This window comes from Bactrocera latifrons, unplaced genomic scaffold (assembly GCF_001853355.1).
Source record: "Bactrocera latifrons isolate USDA-ARS-PBARC rearing strain unplaced genomic scaffold, ASM185335v1 scaffold_160, whole genome shotgun sequence".
Classification (NCBI taxonomy): Eukaryota; Metazoa; Arthropoda; class Insecta; order Diptera; family Tephritidae; genus Bactrocera; species Bactrocera latifrons.
Genome location: NW_017535075.1, coordinates 592,685 through 615,502, shown reverse-complemented (window position 1 = coordinate 615,502; position 22,818 = coordinate 592,685). Strand labels below are relative to the sequence as shown.

The window sequence follows — 22,818 nt, the reverse complement described above, 5'->3', positions numbered from 1 at the left end:
CGGCAAACAAAATGACATTAAAGACTATAAACGTGCTGAAGCAAGAAATATTACTAGTCGTAAAGAAAGTCTTGCGAAAGTGACGAAGACAACGAAAGCTTATACGCGGAAGTCAGGCAAACAACAACAATAACAAGTGTTGAAAGAAAAACACGTTAAATTCGGTTGCGCAAAAGCTACTATACCCTGCAGAGATGCAAAAATTTTCTCATGGATTTGATTTTTACAGATCAGTTTGTAAGACAGCTATATGCTATGGTGATCCGATCGGAATAGTTTTTTCGGCGATTTTATCGTTGCTGAGGGCAATAGACCCTACCAAAGTTTGGGATGAAAGCTTGTCAAATAAAAAAGTTTTCCATACAAGAACTAGATTTTTACAGATCAGTTTGTATGGTAACTATATATGGTAACTAAGCTATATTGGTCCGATTTGGAAAGTTTCTTTGGAGATTATACCGTTATCTTAGATAATAATCCTTATTCAATTTCGTCAAGACTCTCGCCAAATAAAAAAATTTGCCATACAAGAACTTTATTCCGATCTTTCGGTTTGTAAGACAGCTGTAAGATAGAGTAGTCTTATCTGAAAAATTTCTTCGAAGATTATACTGTTACCTTGGGGAATAATCCCTGTTCAATTTCGGGAAGATATCTCGCCAAAGAAAAAAAATTTCTATATTAGAGCTTGATTTTGATCGTTCAGTTTGTATGACAGCTATATGCTATAGTGCTCCGATCTGAACAATTTCTTCGGAGATTACACCGTTGTGTCATAAAATATTTTGCGCCAAATTTCGTGAAGATATCTCGCCAAGTAAAAAAGTTTGCCATACAAGAACTTTATTCCTGTGGTTCGATTTGTATGACAGCTATATGCTATATAGTATATCGGAGCTTGTTCCGTTGTTTCATAAAATATTTTACGCCAAATTTCGTGAAGATATCTCGCTAAATAAAAAAAAAATCTATACTAGAGCTTGATTTTGATCGTTCAGTTTGAATAACAACTATAAGCTATAGTCATCCGATCTAAATATTATATATATCTTCAGATATTATGCCGTTGGCTTAGAAATTAGTCCATGCCAAATATTGAAAAGATATTTTGACAAATAAAAATGTTTTCCGTACAAGAACTTTATTCCGATCATTCGGTTTGTATGGCAGCTATAAGTTATAGTGGCCCGATATGGGTGACTCCGACAAATGAGAATTGAATTGGTGAGAATAGGACATATGCAAAATTTCAGATCGATACTTTCCATATATTCAGACGGACAGATAAGTGGAAATGGCTAAATCGGCTCAGCTCGTCAAGCTGTTTAGTTATATTTATACAATTTATAGGTTCGCAGACTTCAGAACAAACTTAGTATACTCCGTTCAGGGTGTAAAAAGTGCAAAAACTCAGACAACACTCTGTGTGTGACAGACGTGCTGTGAATCTTTAATTACGAGTTTTATATTATGAAACCGCTTATGTATGAATGTGTGTGCCTTAGTAATTATATATATATACATACAAATACGTACGTGTGCTTACGTTAAGTGCCCTCCGGCTACGGTTCTGTTATTCTTTCCCTAGCATGCTTAAGCATTTGCCATTTGTTCCTGCGGCGTCCGCTATTACCGACCATTACCGCCTGCTCCCATCAGCCGCCGCACTCATTTGTCGTTGACTATGCCCTCCCACCACCGCAGCCACATACATTCACAGAGCAGCTGCTGCTGGTCTTACGTCCTTTTAGCCTTTATTTAATACATGTGATTTTGTTTGTGCTCACCTCCTTTCTTTTCATTTCTTTCTTGCCAACACTGTTGTTGTTGTTGTCTTTTCCTCTCTGCTTTCGCGTGCACGTGTTTATCAGTCATTATTTTTCATTTGCTTTCACCACTTCCGGTGCAGAAAGTGGGTCAGTAAGCGTTGTGGCGCATTCATTTGCTGACACACACACACTCACACAAACATCTACACCCGTTACACGACAGTCATACATACGCTACTCTGACTCATGCATAGTCCAAGCGTTAAATGCTGTGCATCCTTCAACATCCTGCCGCATTCTGCATTCACTTTTCTGCACTTTCTCTTGCGCATCCTCTTGCGCTTTCGCTACTTAAGTCAGCCCTGCAACATTTTCAACACGACTCTTCGAGTCTTAATGCTGGCCAACTTTTGCCGTCGTCTTTTATTAGCCGCATCTTTATTGTGGCAATTTGCAGTTGACTTTTATTGCAAGCAAGCGCGGCAAGTGGGTGCCGGGGCGGTCCATTCGTCCGTCCGTCGAGTCCCTTTTGGTATAGTTGTAGTTAGAAAGTTTTCATTGGTCGCACAGCTGCAATTATATAATAAGCGTGGTCGTGTCTAATTCCGGTGCTTCGAATTTTAGAGACTACACAGCGCCATGCCGGCGCACGTTGGCCGCTGTGGAGCATTCTTTTTAATTAATTGTTCTAAAGCTTTAAGTTATTAAATTTATGTTTGGGTTGCTATAGTTTTTAGGTGGAAATAATAAAATATTTCTGAGTTGGCGAAACTGCTCCGTTTCTAACTAGTTCGTGCCTAGTTGGCAATTAGTTGCCGTTGAATGATCCTCATACAGATACGGCGGATTTTGACGTTATTTGAAGTCTTGAAAGTAAAAAATTTTTATACGAAGATTTGAGATTTTTTCGTCAGTTTGTATGGCAGCTTTATTCTATAGCTGTCCGATATCGGCGGATCCGACACAAAAAAAAAAACAGCTTTTTGGGGAAAAGAGAGGTAGACAAAATTTTGATATCTCAAAAACTGAGAGACTAGTAGTTTTCGTTTATACAAACAGGCAGAGAGAGATAACCGACGTTTCCCCATGAGCTTTGAAAACTTCGTGGTGTACTTTATATACCGGGGGTCAGATATCATACCACGATACGTTAACATTAAGAACCTATCCCATATGTGATTTAACCAAAAGCTGATATTTTCAAGATGTTGTCTAATATTTGTTATCGGCTGCTGAAGCAATCTCCCATAGCCATTTCTCTATGAACTGCCGAAGCCTTCAAATTCTCTGCTAGGTTTTGGAGGTGTTCCATCATCTTTTCGGTTGAGATGGAGTTCTTCTTAAGGATCTTGGTATCATTGTCTAGTTTTACCAAATTCATCAAGAGACTTTCAATCGAGTCGTGGACAATCATCAACTCCGAAGCGGTTCAAAATCCAGAGATCAACTCGTGCGTAACTGCCATGCATTTGAACTAAGAACACCTTCTCAATTAAAAGTTGTAATATAAAATAGTTTAATACCTCAGGTCAGCTCTATATGGTTTTCACTCTGATTTATCGAGCGGTGCTACGTCTTTGGCGAATTAATCAATTTACTTTTTTGTTGGGTTCAACGCTTTGGAATAAGACATAGTTACATAGATATGGTCTTCTTCACAGTTGCTCCAGCCATGGCGAATTAATTAATGTTCTTTTTTGCTGGTATCAATTGGAGACTCTTGTGTTCAGGGTCCGAACCGCGAAACTAAAATAATCTCCAACTATCAAGTCTAAAAATTATTTTTAATCAAATTTGTAAAATTTTCCATACATATTTTTAAGAATAATGCTAGCCTTCTTATAAAACTGCTACAATTTACGACTTTAACTAGGAATCATAAGAGAACATAGGATTACAGCCACATCACTTACAAATTTTGACGGTGAATCTTTTGGAATAACTTATTTATGTGACAGGCTTTTCATAGTTGGATTCGTTTTGGAAGAGATAAAATTTGGGTCTTCATAAAGTATTTTCCTCTTTAGATTTTACTGGAAGCATAACTTAAAGCAGACCTATATTCTGAAATCTCATATCCTCAATTATTATTGTCATATTTTAAAAATTCTCCGACTTTTATTAGTTATTGTCGAGATCTATATTTTTCAGTTTGCACGTTTTGGGCCTTACTGACTGCTGAATATTTATGGAAAATATTTTTATTATAAGTTGACTTGTCAGATGTATAGTTAGTTATTCCCAACTAAGCTGGAAGCGGATCTTACCCAGCAGTAAGGCAATTTTACGCCGGTCGGTGTAACGGGTACCAGTGTGTTGTTATCGCTTAATATGAAAAGTCGTATGGTCCTCGACAGGTAATGGTCAACCCCATAGATAGATTGGTTTTCCTTAATTTGTGAAAATTGAAAATTTGTGGCTTAAGAATTCGAGAAAGAGGATAAACTCTGTTAAATGTTACATTTAGTGGCTTAGCGACAATACGATACACATGGACCGAATTTTAATCTACGAATCGCTGGTGAATCGCAACAAAATCGAAACATTTCCACCATAAAGTGGATGGTTCCTGGTGAGAAAAACGTTAAGCGATTCGGCGCAAACCAGAGTTGACGTTCAAGTTAGAGTTTTCTGAATGTTTGGCAGAACTAGCAGATAGGTAATCATCTACTATAAGCTGCTCTCCCTCAATAATTTAACCGTCTGTAGGTAGCAATCACCCAGAAGTGACCAGCTTTGGATAATAGGGGATGAAGTATATTTCATAGCAATAATGCCGGCGCACACACATCGATAGTGATTCTCCAGAAGTTTCGGAAGCTTGGCTTGGGAGGATCTTAGTCCTCCGCTTAATAGTCCTGACCTGATATTAAAGAACGACTACGCGAGCAAGTGTTTCTACGTCCACCACGACCATCAACATCAACTGCTGATTAACGCGTCAATAAAAAAAAAACAATTGTTACTTCAGAATCGCCAGAGATCTTACTAGCATAATATCGGAAGGATCAGTGGAAACCATTTCGAAAGATCATTTAGGCCTAAGAAAAGTGAAGGCACGATTGGTTAAAAATCGCTAAGTTTTTTCGAAAAAACAGCGTCGCATTAACGTCAATGAAGTAATGCTTTCCGAGGATGTCATGAAGCGTATTATTACATGCGATGAGTCTTTGATCTCTGCTTACGACCCGGAAACAGATGATCAATCGATCGAATGTTGTGGCGAAAGTCAAGCGAAGCTTAAGAAATCACGTCAAAGCCTGACTTCTGGCTTTTCAGCGAACCCAAATGCCCTCTCCAGGGAAACCCGTTGTGAGTCCATTGAAGCCATTAAACGTGGACGTGTTTTACACACATTGAAGGTTATTCCGGAAATTGACTTTAATAACTGTTTCGAAGATTAGAAAAAACGTTCACGCAAGTGTATTGGGGTCAAGGCAGATAATTTTTAATGGCACATATTTTTGAGAATAAAATAATAATTTTAAAACTACGAACAAAATCTACCATTTTTGGCGCACAGTTCTACTCCTTAGTCTATGACCACTTAATTTACATTTAAAAACTGAAAATGCATAATCTTCTCTTTTGTAACTACCAACATGTGCCTTAGTACACTGTGCTTAAACAGCTTGTAGTACATAATTTGTAGCCATCTCGGTTATCAATGCTTAATTGGTTACTGATTGGCGCTAATTACAACCCTGAGTCTTGGAAATCATCTTTCCGTTTAATTATCACTACCTTGCTTTCTCCTTCTACCTCTTGCTCTCCCTCACTCTTGTTCTATATCATTCGGAGCACCACTAATCTTGCTCTATTCTGCACGTGGGTCAACTTTTTGCATGATTTAGTTGAAGATAACGGTTAATTGATATGTATCGTCAATATTATTAATAATTATATGCTGCAATATCTCTTACAAGTAATTAACGAAAAAATTATTAATAATAATGAGATATTTGTTAAGCTTAAAGTTAAGACAGGAGTAGATATGTGTGTGTGTTTATATATCAGCATATTGCAACTTTACTAATTACAACAAAAATATCCCCGCCTTAACAGTAATTGAACGCTCAGGTATTTGTATTGCACTTATAATTATCATTCATTATCTGCTTTCTACATTTTGTGGCCATGAATCTCAATTACAATCGATTATTCATTGCATTCTCGTTCATTGTACGTATTACGGTAAATTATATACATATGCATGTAGTTATATGTGAAAGTGTAAACAATGTTGTTGCTAAATATGCATATACATTGTTAAACAAACGCATTTTTCTACTATAGTACACATACAGGGTGATCAATATGATGATTTCTTTAAAAAAAATCAAAAATGCACTTACCATCAGATTTGTCCCGGACTGGACACAATAATGCTCGAAGTCTCGTAGAATCTAACATTTACACGCTTCCTAGCCAAAACTGTAACCAAAACGTTTACGTTGCGTTTCCTCGGGTAAACAGTTCCTTTTCAAAAAAATTTTTCGCATTTAAAAATTAAATATTTTATTAGAATTTTTTAACTTTACAAACATACAGTATTAACAAAGAAATTCTGAAATTAAAAAAAAAATATATATATATATATTTTAAACACGGCCAGTGCGGCCCGCATTGGCAGGATAACTCCTTACAGGTTTATCGAAAGTGAAAAATACGTGTTTTATTTTTTGAGTCTAACATGGACGAAGGAAAAAACTGAAAATTTGATATTTGACAGCTATTTTCACAAAAAACTGAAAATTTCAGTGAAAAGTATTCGACCTTTTTTCTTAAGGTAGTAGTCTGGTAACTTATTGCCTATTTTCATGACTTCTTCGGAGGGTGATTTTTTATAGGGAAATAAAAATGAATTATCTTCACTCGAAGTTGAAATCTCAAAAAAAATTACACGTGGTTGGCCCGGGGGATTTTGGCTTTTAATGTTATCTGAAATCAATAAATTCTTGTTTATTCTTAACCTATAGACATGTGATTCTTTTCAGAACTACTGAAGTTAAATTTCAAGGGCAAATAACAAAATGACAGACTTTGAAAAAAAAAATCCTTTTATTTTAGCAAAGAAATGGTTGTGAAATAAAAAGTTAGGTATGAAAAAAAATTCTCGTTAGTTCCGACGAGAACTATAAGTGTGTATAACAGCCTGTTACAGCTTGAAAGCAATCGAAAGAGAGGACTCTGAGGCGCTCTAAGAAATTCGTTATAACTCCCGAAATATTTCGAATTTCTGTCTGAAAATTTCAAGACATTGTACTTTCAAATTAAGAAGAAAAAAATTTTCGATTTTTTGAACCCAAGTTACTCTTAGTCTGGTACTACCTTAAATAGTTGTAATAAAAAAATTCCTTCGTCCAAGTTTTTAAGAATTGTACCACAAATACCTGTGTAAACTTTCATAAAGATCGGTTGAGTGGTTCACGAGAAATCTTGGCAACCGACTTCAAAAACATAGTTTCGAGAGCGAGCGAGCGCACAAGTACTCAAGAGTGCATCTCCGAAACTATTACTTGGATCAATTTGAAATGATTTAGGACAATATTCTAGAGGTATTGTAGAATTTAATAAGATAATAAAAAAAGTCGATTTTTTGAAAGCCGCAAACCCATGTAACCCATTAGAGTTCCTTTACAATCTCTCTGATACCAATATGACTTTTTCGATTCAATTTTCATTCATGCATGAACGACTCACAAGCTTCGTTGCGTTTTCGATACAAAAAAAAAAAAAAAAAAAAAAAAAAAAAAAAAAAAAAAAAAAAAAAAAAAAAAAAAAAAAAAAAAAAAAAAAAAACAAATACCAGACAAACTTCTCATGAAGTCAAATTCTACCATTCTCTATCAATCGATTTGGCTACCGCGCGTAATTTATGGGGGATGGCCCGGGTCAAATATGATTTTGAGTGTAAAAGAAAATATATAGCCTTTCATATGTTTATTCGGAGTATATTAACGATTTTTTCTGGTTAGAATAACCAAATCGTAATTATATAGTTTCTATTTCTTGGCAAAGTTTTTTGAATTTATCTCAAGAAAGCCTTACTCAGTATTATTTTGAACGCCAATGTATTTAGTGCGATATTCATCAAATATAACACTTACCAAAAAAAATCTAACGACTTCAAGTATTAGTTCCAGAGTGGTCAATGCGCACTACCGAGAACATCATAGAACCCGTACCGAACTTGCCACTTCAGAAAAGGACTGTGCTACGAGTTAAGTGTGGAATTATTCACTGATATCAAAGACCTCTCAAGCTAATTTTTATCTAAAATTCAAGCACAAAAATATTTTACCAGACCTCTTTTGTGTTCTTCGAAGAATAAGTTGGCATTATTAGCATACTTTTCTAAGGAAAATCAAGGCCACGGACAGATTAAACTATAATTTTGTGATGCTGCTTTAACTTCTCGATGATCAAGTTCGGATTTATTCGCCCATATCAGACCGTATGCTCTGACGACGGAAATGTTTAGCAGTCCATTATATTTCATGAAGGTGCATTGTTCTGTGAGTTATTCAACAGTGTAAAGTTGTTTCTGAAAAAACCTTTTTAATGGCTTTTTTTTTTTTGGATATAGACATAGACACAAAACTTCTGACTTAAAAATTTCAGAACCAGTTTATTATAACTTTTGTTACCACTGTCCATTTGTCTCTGACAAATGTAGATTTCCAACTATTCGGTCAAAGAAGACTTATCATCATATACCATTGATATGAGGGTAACATTCGTCCAGTTTGTAAACAAAGTTTCGACAATTAATTCCTTCAGTTTGCAAGACAGCGATTTTTTTGTATACAAGGGAACCTGGAGCGTCTCTGTTCGCCCTAAAGTAAAGAATTTTATAACTCAACGTGGCAGATTTCATAAAAGGTGATAATTTCGAAGTTCTTTACTTTTTTAAAACAAAATTTAGTAACTTCATATCTAATGGAGAATCCCAGATTATCTCTTATAAATGTTGGCCGCGGCTACGTCTCAGTTGCTCCATCTGTTGAGTCCAATTTTCAATGACTCGTTGGTATATTTCGACTAGTAATTGGCAAATGACATGCATGATATTTTGCTCCAAGGCCTGAAACAAAGCGCATATACTTTAGACTCTACATATCCCTACAGGAAAAACTCTAACGGTGTGAAATTACACGAACTTGGTGGCCAATCGACCGGCCCTAAACGTGTACTCTCAATAAATCCATTGGTTGAAGCGTTATGTGGGTAATTCCGCATTCTTATTGAAACCAAATGGCGCCAAGATCACGAGCTTCAATTTCAGCCATTAAATAGTCAGGATTATTTCTATTGTCGTTCTCACCGGCATTATTTTTCGAAGAACTATGGACAGAAACCACACCAAATCGTTGTTTTTTTCTGGATAAAATTACAGCTCTTCAGTTGCTCTTCATCCTAAAAGCTGAATTTAGCTTGTTTACATACCCTTTGAGTCAGAAACGAGCTTAGTCGCTAAACAAAATTTGGCTCGAAATCGTCGGATCTAACTTGGAACGGCTGATTAGTGTATATGTACGGTCCATAATAAAAATATTGAATTATAAATCAAATTCAGATCAAAAAATATTTATATTAGTTCTTATTTGTCGCATGATCCATATATAATTGGTGAGACATTTTTGAATTTTATAAATAATCGAAAGAAAAATAGATCTTTGACTGATTAAGTGTAGATCGCAAACTTAGGTGTTTGCTTGAATTAGGACCTCTCCTTATAAATAGATCTCTTACAACCGTTAACTTCTTCGTACAGTACCTAACCAGTGTTCTCAGTAGGCAAAATGTTCAGTATTTAAGAGCTAACTTAATAAAATATGTATAAATATTCGTTTATATTATTTTTATATACATTATGTACTAAATTAAATCCATGCATCAATTAATTGTTGCATAACAATGTGGTAACATTGGTCTTGCTCGCCGGCCAGCTCAGTGCTCCATGGCATTCATTACTCACATCGAAAATAGGATTAAAATTTGCAAATTAATGAGCACACAATATGTTGGCGTATGTCTGTAGTCCAGGTGTCCAGGTGACGCGGTGTAAATTACGGCCTATAACAGTTAGTTTGGCTATTTTCCACGCAATTGGTTGCCCAAATTGGTTTAGTAGTATTTTGTTGCTTTTGTTGTAAGCTTATTACAAATATTAGTTTTCATTGCAAATATTTGCATTTAAAAGTTTGTTTTATTAAACATTTTCAACTAAATAAATTTTAGTAGATAAGTAGCAGTGAACAAATGCACCAAATCTAATTTATGTGAGCAGAATGTTTGATTTTCGTTTGTGTTAGAAGCAGAAGATGCCGCCTCCGAAGCCTGGTCGAATATGAATTTGGCTGGCAACGTAAAGTCTCATCCAAGTATATGGTCATATATATTTAAATATATAAATTATATGAAGGCTGAAAAAAATTTCACTTAATGGAAAGATCATTTACTAAGGGTGCTATTTATATTCTAACTAATCGAGATAGATATTCTAACCTCATAACTTATGTTAGCTTATTCTATCTAATTATGATTCCACTTAGACTTCTGAGAACATCGGTAGTTAATTGTTATCTACAAGTATTCCGTAAGATCTTTACACCTCAGAAGTCGGTAAAGCGCTTTGCTATGGTTAGGTTAGGTTACCTATAGAAGCTGATACTCGTGAGGTTATAAATAATTACATCTGAACAACTAGAGGTGTCTCTTCCTTGTGATCCTCAGAGCTTCTAGTTTAGGTAAGTTAGGTTAAGTTCGATGACGGACCCAAGGATCTTGTACTACTATATGTAGTTCTTTATGAAGGCAAAAATAAAAATAGAACTCCAGTTTCTGAGCTTATAAGTAGACAAAGCGCTTTGTGGCCAGCACATATTTGTTTAAACTTTCAATTTCTATTCCGGCCAACTAGGTGGGGCATCAGAAAGTGTAAGCCACCAAGTGTTTCAGCCTTCATCTCGAAATCGCGAAACTATCAAAAAGGAAATGTTGAAATGTTTCCACCTCCTCTTCGCCCTTACAGCTGGCATCCGTCCGGTAATATTCTCAATCTTAGCTCACTGGATCTCTAGGAATCAATCTTGGGCTAGAGAATCTTGCGACCTCGCATGAAACGATTGCAGCCCAGCGCTGATCAAGCTTCTGCGGTCTCTAGTCATTGAGTAGTAGAAACCACGAGGAAAGTGTGCCCGTATTCCACTGATAGCGGTTCTACGGTGCCTTTACTTGCTAGTCCATCAAATTTACAGTTATTTGCGATCCTGCTATATTCTTGCATCCACAGTAGACTAATCATAAAGTGACTCGTTGCCACTGCTAATGAGGTTAGGTATTCCTGAACCAACCTGGAATGTAGGGTTAGTTAGCTCAAGACTAGTATCGCCGCCATGCTAACAGAGTGGATAGTTACTTCTCTAAATGAGGCTATAACTTCGGACAGAAAAACTCTGCAGTGCAGTAGCCAGCGACTCTGAAACTGAAATTGATAGGCAGTCCATTCCAACAATCCTTCGGTAGGATCGAAAACTCATAGCAAGCGTCTAGATCCTGTGACAAGCCGAGACGCCTCTGCCTTAGCCTGGCAAAAGCTAGAGAATGCATGGCAAAGTATCTAGATATTTAAACCTCGTCTAGCTTCTTTCAACTTTGACAAGTCGGATCCTTCAAATCTTTAGCCTCACCGCGTGAGTTCCAAAAAGATAGTGTCCAGTTAGGGAACTTATAATTGAGGCGTTGTAAACATTGCTAAGAAGTAGTAGTTCCACTTTGTGTCCGAAAGTTTTCTCAATCTGCTTGCTAAACTCGCGCAAAGTAAATAAATGCAACGCCTACACGCACGAAGGAGATGGGAACATGGGCTCGTTTTCATTTTGATGAGAGTGGGTTATATGTAGGTGCTCTTTTTTGTAAGTTCATCAGTTTTACAGTTTCCAACGATTTCGTTTTGACGGATCAACCAGACATATAGCTTGATGCTACTGTCAGTGAAATCATGCACTCTTGACTAGCTTTAAGGTCACTGTCAGCGAGCTCAAGGTCTGTACTAGTATAGCGAATCTGCTACCGGACTAGTGAGTACATACCTCACTAAAATCAGCCACATTTATTCTTTTTCTTAATTTTTAAATAAAAATGTTGTTGCAGAAATATAAAAAATGTGTATTTCATCCTTATTTGAAGTTCAATTTTGTTCTTTCTCATTTTTTAATCTTTATACAATATATATTTACTATCAACGCTTGAAAGCCAACAACTGAAAAACAAACAAAAATCACTGCAGTCTTACTTCTAAACCAGCGAATTCTCTACCTTGAGTACACCTAAATCCTTTTCTAAATACTTTCTCTCTTCTCCTTACCCACTTCACTCGCATTCTTTCAATTCTTGTTTCGCCTGCATTCACAATTTCGGAACGGCGACTTATTGACAATTGTGCCAGCGAGCGCGTAAGTGCCTTCAATTGCCTGCTTGCCGGCAGTATGCGGCTGGCAGAGAATGCAGACATCGCCCCCCCTACACTATCGATGTGACAAGCTGTGACCGCGCTTTTCACCAAACGTGCGAGTAAATTGCCTCAATATATGCCTCTACGCCAATCAATTGCGCATATTTGAATGTGTTATGTATGTGTGTATGCAGGTCTGTTCGTATTCTATTTGTGTACATATATATATACAAGTATGTGTATATGTGATATGTATGTGTGCCATCTCCTCGATATTTTGCTCGTTACCTTTTGTCTTTCATTCATTTGCATTCGAATTTGTATGCTTTTGTATGTTTATAGTTATGGTACATATCCATACATGAATAGATATGTATGTATGTACATATGTATGCATGCATGTGTACGTGTTTATTTCGATTTGTGTATGGCTGTTAAGCTTCTGTAAGCGCTTTATTGACATGTCAATAATTTCTTCTGTTGCAGCTGCTCTGTCAGCCCAACGTTTTGCGCCATTTCAATTGCATTTTTCCCCTCTCTTCTCTTCTACTTTTCTCTGTTGACAGCGAACGTTGACATTATTGAAATTGCACATATGTATGTGTGCCTGTCTCCTGTTTTCTACACTCATGTTCACATGTATGCTAGTAAAATGAACAGGATAGTGGTATGAGGTTATAAACAATTTGGCTCTTACTTTTCAATTCTACGAAATCACAGATTTGTGTGACATATCGATTTTGCAATATCATGCATACATCGATACATTATAGTATTTGGAAGATAAAGGTTTCTACTTCGTTTGTTTATATATATAGTATTTACTTGTAAAGCCGTTGAAACATATAGCCCCTTAATACTCAGCCGAGTAAATTTAGTTGTGCAAATGTCAAACTCTATGATAACAATGTCATATTTGACATTTCCACATTAGTGTTGTCATATAATAATTCATTTAATCGAAACCCTCTCCTGCTGAGATAATGAATTCCAGGCTTTGTAAACAAAAACCTTGTTCAGTATTAGCCTACGTTTCTATAAATATTTTTAACTAATATTTGTCATTGTGATTCTTTATTTTTAGCACAATGTCACAACGGCTTGACAGCATGAGAGTCACTGATGAAAATAACTTTAATTTAGCATTGCTATAATTACGAAATAATATACGAAGGAAAATGACGTCAGAAACCTATTTGGACTTGACCTTTGACCGCAATGGAAAGAGTGGCAAACGCCCGATCAGACCAAAATTGCTGAAATTAACGGATGTCACGATGCCGCATCGCAGTCGGAAGAAAACCAAAGTCAAGGTAAGTTAAATATAGCATAATACTATAGAATTATGAGTGACAAGTGTGAGAGGTAAAAGAAAAAAGTACTAGGGTTTTAAAAACATTTGTTTCGCAGCCACAGATTTCATTCAAGTCGTTAGTAGAAATGTTTGCTTTTTAATTATATTATATGAATACCGGTATATTTTATTCGAAATTCAAGTAAAAAAAAAGATTATTTTGATATTTTGACAACAGCGACACCTGTTGACCAGTTGCTTTTCAGAATCTTTAACGTTGTGGTATATAGTGAATTATTTATCAAAGCCAAGTTTCGTCTACAGATCTACCACTTTTGCCGCTGTTTTCCTATCACCGAAAGCTCTTTTCTCATCCATCATGGTCACCAATCCAAGAATCTATCAGTGGTCGGACTTTCCTTATATACTAATCTTTAACTCTTGAAAATATCATATAGTATTGACTCTTGTCATTATGTGTTAAAGTTTGAACACTTGACACTTTTCTTTGGTCTATCTCTCTGCTTGTAAACAAAAACTAAAATTTCCAATGACGAATAACAAAAACAACATACAAAATTTAATGAATGCAAAATTCTCCACCTGCTCTTCACAGACCTTGTCTAAACTAGCTGCTCTTCTTGCCCAGGTTGTTTGTAATCATTAAAAATTAATTAACACACAAAAGTTACCTCCTGCTCGTTTAGCAAGTGGAAGGATATTTTTAAACATAATTTAAGACAATAGCTTTATTCTGCATTATACCAAAAAAGAGCACAATAAAAGTAGCAGAGGTGAAAGAAAAAGAAAAAGAAGAGGCTAACAGTCTAAGTTACATGTTTATCAAAAGGACCAGCTGCTGCTGGAGTATTTTTGTTTGCTTTCGACCGCATACAAGATTATTGATTCCTTGAAGTTTAAGGCTTAATTTTAGGGCATGTGATGAAACTGACAAACAGGAATTTTGAAGTGAAATATGAGGCCTTATTGTAGGATATAAATATTTGCATCTGTTTGAATTGAATATGATATCGAAGTCACTGAAGAGGATTGAACATCTCATTAGTGGTATTATTTTTATTTGACTTCTGTTCTGCTTCAATGACCATGCTATAGCTTTTCGATCCTAAATATTAAGGAATTTTTATGGCTTCTCCACGTTAGGTGCTACGAATGTTGAATTGTTTATACTTTTACTATAAAGGATGACCCATTTCGGGGTTCCCACAGAAGCTTTTATCTTTTTTAAATGTTAGATGGCCCATCTGTCCAATTTTAGACGACTCCTTCGAGCATTTCGATAGGTAACTAGCGAATGACACGCGTGATGTTTTGCTCCACGTACCGAATGGAAGCGGGATTGTCCGCATCGACTTAAGACTTTACAGCTTTTAAATCTCTTCGTTGCGTGTTTACATGGTCATTGATTTAAAAATGGACCTTATTGTTAAGCAAATTTGCCTTCCTGGAACTATTCAAGAGCCCATAATTCGAAGCGATGTCGCTCGAGATGGTCGAACGCGTTCAGTTCTTGCACAAGCTATATTTTGTACGTTTTCATGTTAAATGACGTAAAATGCGCCAAGTCGTTCCATATGTCCGAGTCACTGCGAACGGTGCCGAATCGACTCTTCACGGTCTTCTTGCTGTGCCCAAAAAGTAAGGTGACATTTGAATTTAAACTGCGCGCGTCGAAGGATTTGGAGAATTCTTTTTTTTAGGTTGGTAGTTCTGTCAGTCACATTTATATCAAATGTCATGTCAAAATATTCATTAGTGTTTGAGATAAGTGTCGTTTTGTGAGCTGCTAAAAGTGAGTTTTTCAATTTTTGCGATGTCGAAATTTAATGAGCAAAGAATTTGCATTAAATTTTGTTTACGGAATCAACTTTCTGCTGCGGATACGTTGAGCATGGTGCAGAAAGCCTTTGGTGATGAGGCTATGTCTAAAAAAAAATGTTTACAAGTGATATAGTGAGTTCCAAGCCGGCCGTGAACGTGTCGAAGACGAAGAGCGTCCAGGGCGACCATCAACTTCAATCGACGAAGCTCACGTTCAACAAATCAAAGATTTGGTGTTGAGAAACCATCAATTAACAATTAGAGACCTTTCTGATGAAGTTGGCATATCGAAAGACTCAGCTAATACCATTTTGAAGGATGTTTTGGGCCTCGAGCGCGTCAAATCTCGACTGGTACCGAAAACATTGAATTTTTTGGAAAAAGGCGTCGCGTTGAACTGTGTGAAACGATGCTTTCCGACTACCAGGGTGACCATGAAACGCATTATAACTGGCGTTGAGACTTGGATCTATGCTTACGACCCCGAAATAACCGATCAATGGAGCGAATATCGTGCCAAAAGAGAGCCGATACCAAAAAAAATCGCGCCAAAGTCGCTCAAAAATCAAGGTCATGTTGATTGTTTTCTTCGATTATTGTGGTGTTGTGCATTATGAATATGCAAGGAATATGAGTATTATTTGAACGCTATGTGTCGTTTGCGTAACGCTATCCGCCTAAAAAGGCCGAATTTGTGGAAAGAGAATTCTTGGTTTTTACACCACGATAATGCACCATCCCGTACTGCCCTCGTAATTCGTGATCATTTCAAAACTCAACCCCAAAAACTGAACCAGTATCGTTCCGCAACCACCGTATTCACCTGATCTGGCGCCGTGCGACTTCTGGCTGTTCACCAAGCTCAAAAGGCCGCTCCGGGGACACCGTTTTTATACGATAGAGGAGATTCAAGCCGCAGCGAAGACGGAACTGAAGGCCATCCCGGAAAGTGACTACAACCAGTGTTTCGAAGATTGGGAAATCCGTTGGCATAAGTGCATTGCATCGCTAGGGGATTACTTTGAAAGAAATGAAATTGATTTGGAAGAATAAATAAAGAATTTTATTTATTTTTTGGGCACAGGTACATTCTCATCTGGGGCTGTTATATTTTCTTCACTGGTCTAGGTCTAGGTCACTAGGTCTCAAAATGTTACATTTTATTTATTACGAGCCAAAATATTTCGAAATAACCTAACCTCGTCTCATATTTCGAAGGGACGGAGACAGCTTTGAAACTATACCGTCAGTCCCGAAACTCGAAATGCCTTAACCACCAGTCCAGGTTTCAACGAAATGAGACACTAAAGTTCTTATCAACAAACCTCAACGAGTTCAGATACTAAGTTTTTATCGAAGTTTGCGTAAACAAGCGGAGGCCCCTAAAAAGCCTGATACGCCTTGAAAGCCATAAGTCAACGTCCGGTATTTTTAACGCGGGTACCTGATGACAGCTTTACCCCATGGAGCTCAAAACCACAGAGGATCAAAGCAATGCGTTGATCAGCGCTTTGAAAATGCCAGGTTTATTCAGTACCAATTGGCAATATGGAATGTACGCACTAACCACCTTGGTGGGGTTTGAGGCCTATTTGAAACCTTTACCGTACAAAAGTTTTTTCGCATTCGGGGTTTGACCTCAACCACCTTGATACTCCTTGAGCTGCCAGTCTGCATGAGCAGGTTGGAGTGAACTCTAACGGCTTCTGCTCTACGTGGTACCATCATTAAGTCACCGGTCAGACCTCGTATCCGAAACTGCAATTACATTACACGCATACACCATTCACATAAAAGCTAACGCTGCTAATTCCCAGTTAAAAGGCTTCGTCGCCTAAGTAATTCACGCGGCAATGTCCCAAATTGTTCGGCATTCTTACTAGTGGAGATCAGGCTGCTAACATCTAAAGGTCCTTCGGTCCAGTTAATCCCTATACCACCCATATCCGGGTGTTCTGTATTTCTGAAGCCAGACACTGCTTTTCAAGTTCTAACTAAGCGAAATACATACATAGACCGAATTTTAAGGCTTTCTTAAAGATCTTTCACTGAGTAGCAACGTTCCAAAAGCCTTCCGATATTCGGAGGTTGAAAATAGGTCCCTTTGAAAGCTCATGCTAACCAAACTTCAGAGTTCTGACGTCGGTTCTACTTGGTTAAAAGTTAAGTCCTCACTTCCAGCACAAAGAGAGCGATTGTGGACTACTCGTAGATGGTCTGAGTTCACCAAAACTCTCTTCAAAACAACCTACTCAATCGGTCACCACAACCAAAGCTTAATACCAAAAGTTCCACGACCACTTACTGCATAAAATATTTACTCAAGTAATATGCGCATTTCTTGTTTACAAAAAAAATAAAAAAAGGAGGCGAGGAGTTTCATTCCATGCAGCTAATATGTTTAGCAGGCACGACCTACTTCGCTACATGGAATCGCTCTTAAGTAATCACTTTAACTTTCTGCTTTACCTGTTGCCTTGCTCACACCGAGCATCCATTAAGTTGGCGTTCACAAGGAATTTACAATAGCCAATTTGCACAAGCTCAACACACACAGACAGACACCCAGCAGGCTATGGCTACCGGAGCGAGGTAGAGGCACTGTGCTGGAAGATCGTGCTATGCTTCAATTAGAATTTTTAATTAAGGCTAGTCACGTTACCGCTGCCCATCTGCCGAACACTCCTCCTTTATGCAGCGCATTCTAGGCGTCACTCAGTCTGCGCCGCAGCAGTCTGCGAGTTATAGTGCGAGCATTACGTGGAGTATGAATCTCGCTTGCGATTTCATTTGTTCGTTGCTTCGCTTGTTAGATTGTTTTGTTCTTAGAATTTACATTCATTTGTTATGCATAGAATGTATTTACAGCGTTCATATATTAGGGTCGAACTTATTAGAATTTCACGAAGAAATGACAATATTATATAATTAAGAGTCAGTTGGATTAGGTTAGATTTTATTGGGTTTCTTAAATGGCTGATTCCTCAGCAAGTCGGGAGGCTGTTATGTACAGTAATTGGCTAATAATCGGCAAAAACGCCCTGATCCTATCAAAGTCGGCCTGGGTGTCTTATTTCTATTTGCGCTATTTCACCTGGTTGTCTAAAGGTATGAGATGTGAGGTGTTTTTACCTCGAACTGGCAAAAGCGACACATTTGAGGAGGAAGTTCGCATGATCATCGGGTCTAAGTAATCGGAACGGAACCGTATCTTTATCCGGCCGAGGACTGTCAACTCAGCACCATACTTCGAAATTGCTTTAGGAATGTTTTATGATGCTACAACAACAACATTATGAAATGTTAAGTTGATCCTATCTCATCTTTTTCCAGCCAGCGAAGCTAGCATCCGGTAAGGTTTTTAATCCTTAATATTTTTGCCGGTGAAGTTTTTTCCAGGCTTCATAAAACCAAAGAGTTATCTTTGGTGAATGTTCCCAGCTGAAAGTCATAGTTTCTGAGCAATTTTATATTAAAAGTCGAAAAACCAATTCGATAAATCTGCTTCATCGGCAAAGGTTCCATGGTTGATCTTTGAGAAATCTGATCAGCAATAAAATAAAAGTTTGTTAAACAAAAGTCATCCTTTTGTTATATTGAAAGATGCTCTGTCTCATGTGACCACCCTGAACTTGAGGGGGGTACTCAACTTCCGATAAAGAGCTCAATAGAAAATAAATACAAGTAACCAAAGCTTCCCGCCACCATTTTATTTTAGTATCTAGTTCTCAATGAGACGCTGAGTGGAATTAATTCTAGGGAACCCAACATCTCGATATTCCTCTCCACATAAAGTTATAAAAAAACACTGACTTCAAACAAATTACCGTTGTTACCAAATAATACATTAAATTTAAAATGCTTTCTAAACTACATTACAACAAACACTTGTAAGAAAGGTCATAAACCGCAAAAATTATAGGCAGAGTAATAAAGTCCGGACGTGCCTGAATATTTATGTAATACAGCCCTTCTTAGCATATAATTTACTCAATCTAGGATTCGATAGCATAATCGAGGATCTGTAAAAACAGAAGTTGAAAGCACATCTTTCAATATATTTGGGTTAGTTAGGTTCCGAACTTGTCTCTTTTTTTGTGGTTTAAGGTTAGATAATTTTATCGTCGTCGTCTACTTAACCTATCAGGAATACAAATGTAAATGTATTCAAGATAACTATCTAGACACTTTCTTTTGAACTGTCCAGCTATTGCCAGATTGAGGCTGAAACATCTTGGCATACACACATATTTTCGACAAATCTGGCGCAGTGGCTGGAACTGATATTAGTCTTAACAAATATGAGTTCGGCCCAAAGAGTTTTCTCGCTCATTAAGAGTCAAGTGATCGATATATAGGAATCACAAAGGAACAGCTTTCGAAGTGCGATCTTTGGTGCGAAAGTCAGCTCTAACCTAATCTGAGCTAGTCTGACAAAATATTTATTTACTGACCCCTTTTAGCTTGAGTGTCGAATAAAAAAAGAAAACTAAGCTAATATAAGGGGTTATTGTAAAGTACATAATAGCCGATAATTGAACACAATACTATCAAGGTTATGTTAGGGTATGAGGTCGATCGTAACAGGGATCTCACGGGGACAACTTAGAACGCCAGTAAAATCTTTACGATACTGACAGTACAGAAAACCTCCTGCGATCTACTCTAGGCGAATAGGTTCTCGCATTTGCGCAGATACTGGTCGTCGGTCCATAGGTGCATTGTTAGAATGCAAGGTGCCAATGGTGATCCAAGTCGGTGCAATTTTTGGTTAGCTCGTCGGATTTGTAGTTACCAGCCATTCTGCTATCATCAGAATTGGTACTGTTTCTAGTGAGTTCATACAAACCTTGACTAGTTTTGAGGACAGAGCATTAGACGCAAAGTTTATCAAACAATTAACACAATAGCTGCTACTACGTTACCGGAATTATCCCAGATTTTATCCGGCTAACTCGTTTGGATCGCTAAGATTTAGAATAATACTCTCATAACTGAAGCAACGACTTACAGCAGGGTTGCTTCGTATTCTTCTCTCTCGTTCAGGCATTGAGTCCAACCCGAGCCCGGTAGAGTTTTTCTAGTGCGTCTGCGCCAAAAGGCTTCATCCAAAGTCCACCTCGGTTAGGTGTAATGTATGCAATGGATGGAACCATTTTAAGTTCTTCAGGTTTTAGTATCCAGAAATGACCTCGACGTATCAAATGTATGTCCAGCATGCAACGGGTCCCCACATGACTCTAAGCACATCTTTGCATGACCAGCTAACTCTACACTTCTGACACCCTGTCGAAAAAAAAGTTTCCTGGGCCTTACGTGGGATGATCTTAATGACAACTTATCTGAACCTTACCATCCTATCGGAGACTAGATACAATAACAATAGAAGCAAAGTTCGTGTCATTATCTTATGGATTCGACTTTTTCTTTCTGTGTATCAGATTTGTTCCTAATAAGTATAGGGTGCACGTAGAGTCGAAGGTTTCTAACCAGCCGTGAAGAAGCTCACGACTTCGCCATATTCAGCTATACATCCTGGTTAGGGTGTTAGAGAAGATGCCAACAATATGTATTATGGTTCCATAAGAAGGGCAGATTGGTTTTCTTAACATTTTTGACCACCCTAATGTATGCATATTGCTTATAATAACAACTTAACTTGAATGATATATAAGTCGAACAATGGAAATTCTCTTCGCCAACACACATTCATGTATATATATATATATTCACGCAGATATGTTCAGACATACTTTTATTCATACTCACCAACGCCACATATTTAATTGTGCAACACCAGTGATTTAATTTAAAATTTGCTCACTTCCACCACAAACTGTTGGCTCAACGATAATTAATCACTATAATGAGTGAGTATTCACTGCCGAACACGAGCGCAATCCAAAAAAAAAAAAGAAAAAAAAACATAACAACAACACCAGCAAATGACATAAAATTAATAAGTTGAGTGAAGCTTTTGCGGTTGCGAGGGCATATTGTAAAAATAGTTTTAAGTGGAAATTTCAAGCATGGCGATTAAGTAATTATTTGTGTTGGATTTGGCTCATTTCATGCACTTACATACATATCTACATATCCATACATTTACACATGTATATAATATATATGTACTATATATACAATATGTATATATAATATTATATACAATATGTGTACATAGATGTATATGTATGGATGCATGTTTCTGTGGGGATAAGAGGACTTAACGACTGCCGTTACTTAAGTGCGTAATTAGCGCTACTGATTACGTGGCAAGAATTTGTAATTAAACAATTTAATATTTAATGCATTTTTGTACAAATTCAATGAATTTTTTTTCAAATCAATCGCTCAGAAGTAATTTTAATTAGTGATAAGTACTTTCCAAGAATTGCGGCTGGAAGCAATCTTCTGAAATGCACTTTAGTGATATGGCAACATTTTAGGAAATGTGGAATGGAAGTATATATATTCTGTTAAAAATAAATTCCATTAAGATTAGAAGATTTATGAAGCCGGTAAATATGCTCAAGTGGTTGAAAAAACAGTACAGTCTGGCGGTAAAAGTTTCTGGCGAGCTAAGACTTTAGTGGGGGAGTAGCTCATAACAGATTATTCTTTGTCAATCTCTCCTAACACATACCAGAAACAGCTAACAGCTTTCCATTTACCAGAGCACTGACATATGAGTGCTGTCAAATGTTCCACCGAAAAACTACCGGCAAGTGAAGTTTTTTTACTTCTACCTTACGGAACAGATAACTTCTACAGCATCTATGTGCGTTCAATATTTGGGTTAGATGGATGTCTAGGTCCCCATGTTGTCTATCTATCCACGGATCGATGTTCGGTATTAGTCTGTGGGTCTACCGACCAAACGCTGTACCTTCCACGGGTCGGGGTACATCTCTTTTAGTTATTATACACGCGTTGTACATTTGACGAACAAGCTGGGTCTTAGAATCGCTGCTTCTTTTAGCAGCCTTTTTTGGCTTTTAAAAGTATTCTGAGGCGGCCTTCGTTTATAATGGCTATGTGATCACTGTTTGTGTGCAAGTCCGACTTATAAGAGGCATTTTTCGAGTTAATTAATTGATGCGCTAGGACAGGCCTAGCAGCTTACGTATATCTTTCGTGTATGTTCACCCATGTAAAACTGTTTAGAGCTTCTCTGGAGCATGATGAGAAAGTTAGTCCTTTGCGGGACAGTGTTACTGCCTATCTAGTCATATCTGTGATCCAAGTACTTTCCGAACGCTGGGTATATTGCTCACTTAGTAAGGTGACTTCTATGTTCTTTTCTAGTACTGTTTGTTTTAGCAGATCTTCTGCTGTAGCGCAGTTATTAAGGTTTATCTGTTATAACTTCATCTTTTCAATGTCTTCAGCATATCAACTTATTACGGTCAGGCAATACCTAAGGTGAAGTGATTTGCTTTGCAAAGCATACAGCT

The 22,818-nt window shown here is 37.3% G+C and overlaps 1 protein-coding gene across 1 annotated transcript in view; it reads left to right on the top strand.

Moving 5' to 3' along the window:
• Positions 1-22,818, top strand: part of LOC108966462 — a 50,606-nt gene that overhangs the window by 21,321 nt on the left and 6,467 nt on the right. Inside the window, exon 2 of the mRNA XM_018929379.1 lies at positions 13,313-13,541. Coding sequence (XP_018784924.1) covers positions 13,407-13,541 — 135 coding nt within the window. The 5' untranslated portion in view covers positions 13,313-13,406. The remainder of the gene's footprint in view (positions 1-13,312; positions 13,542-22,818) is intronic.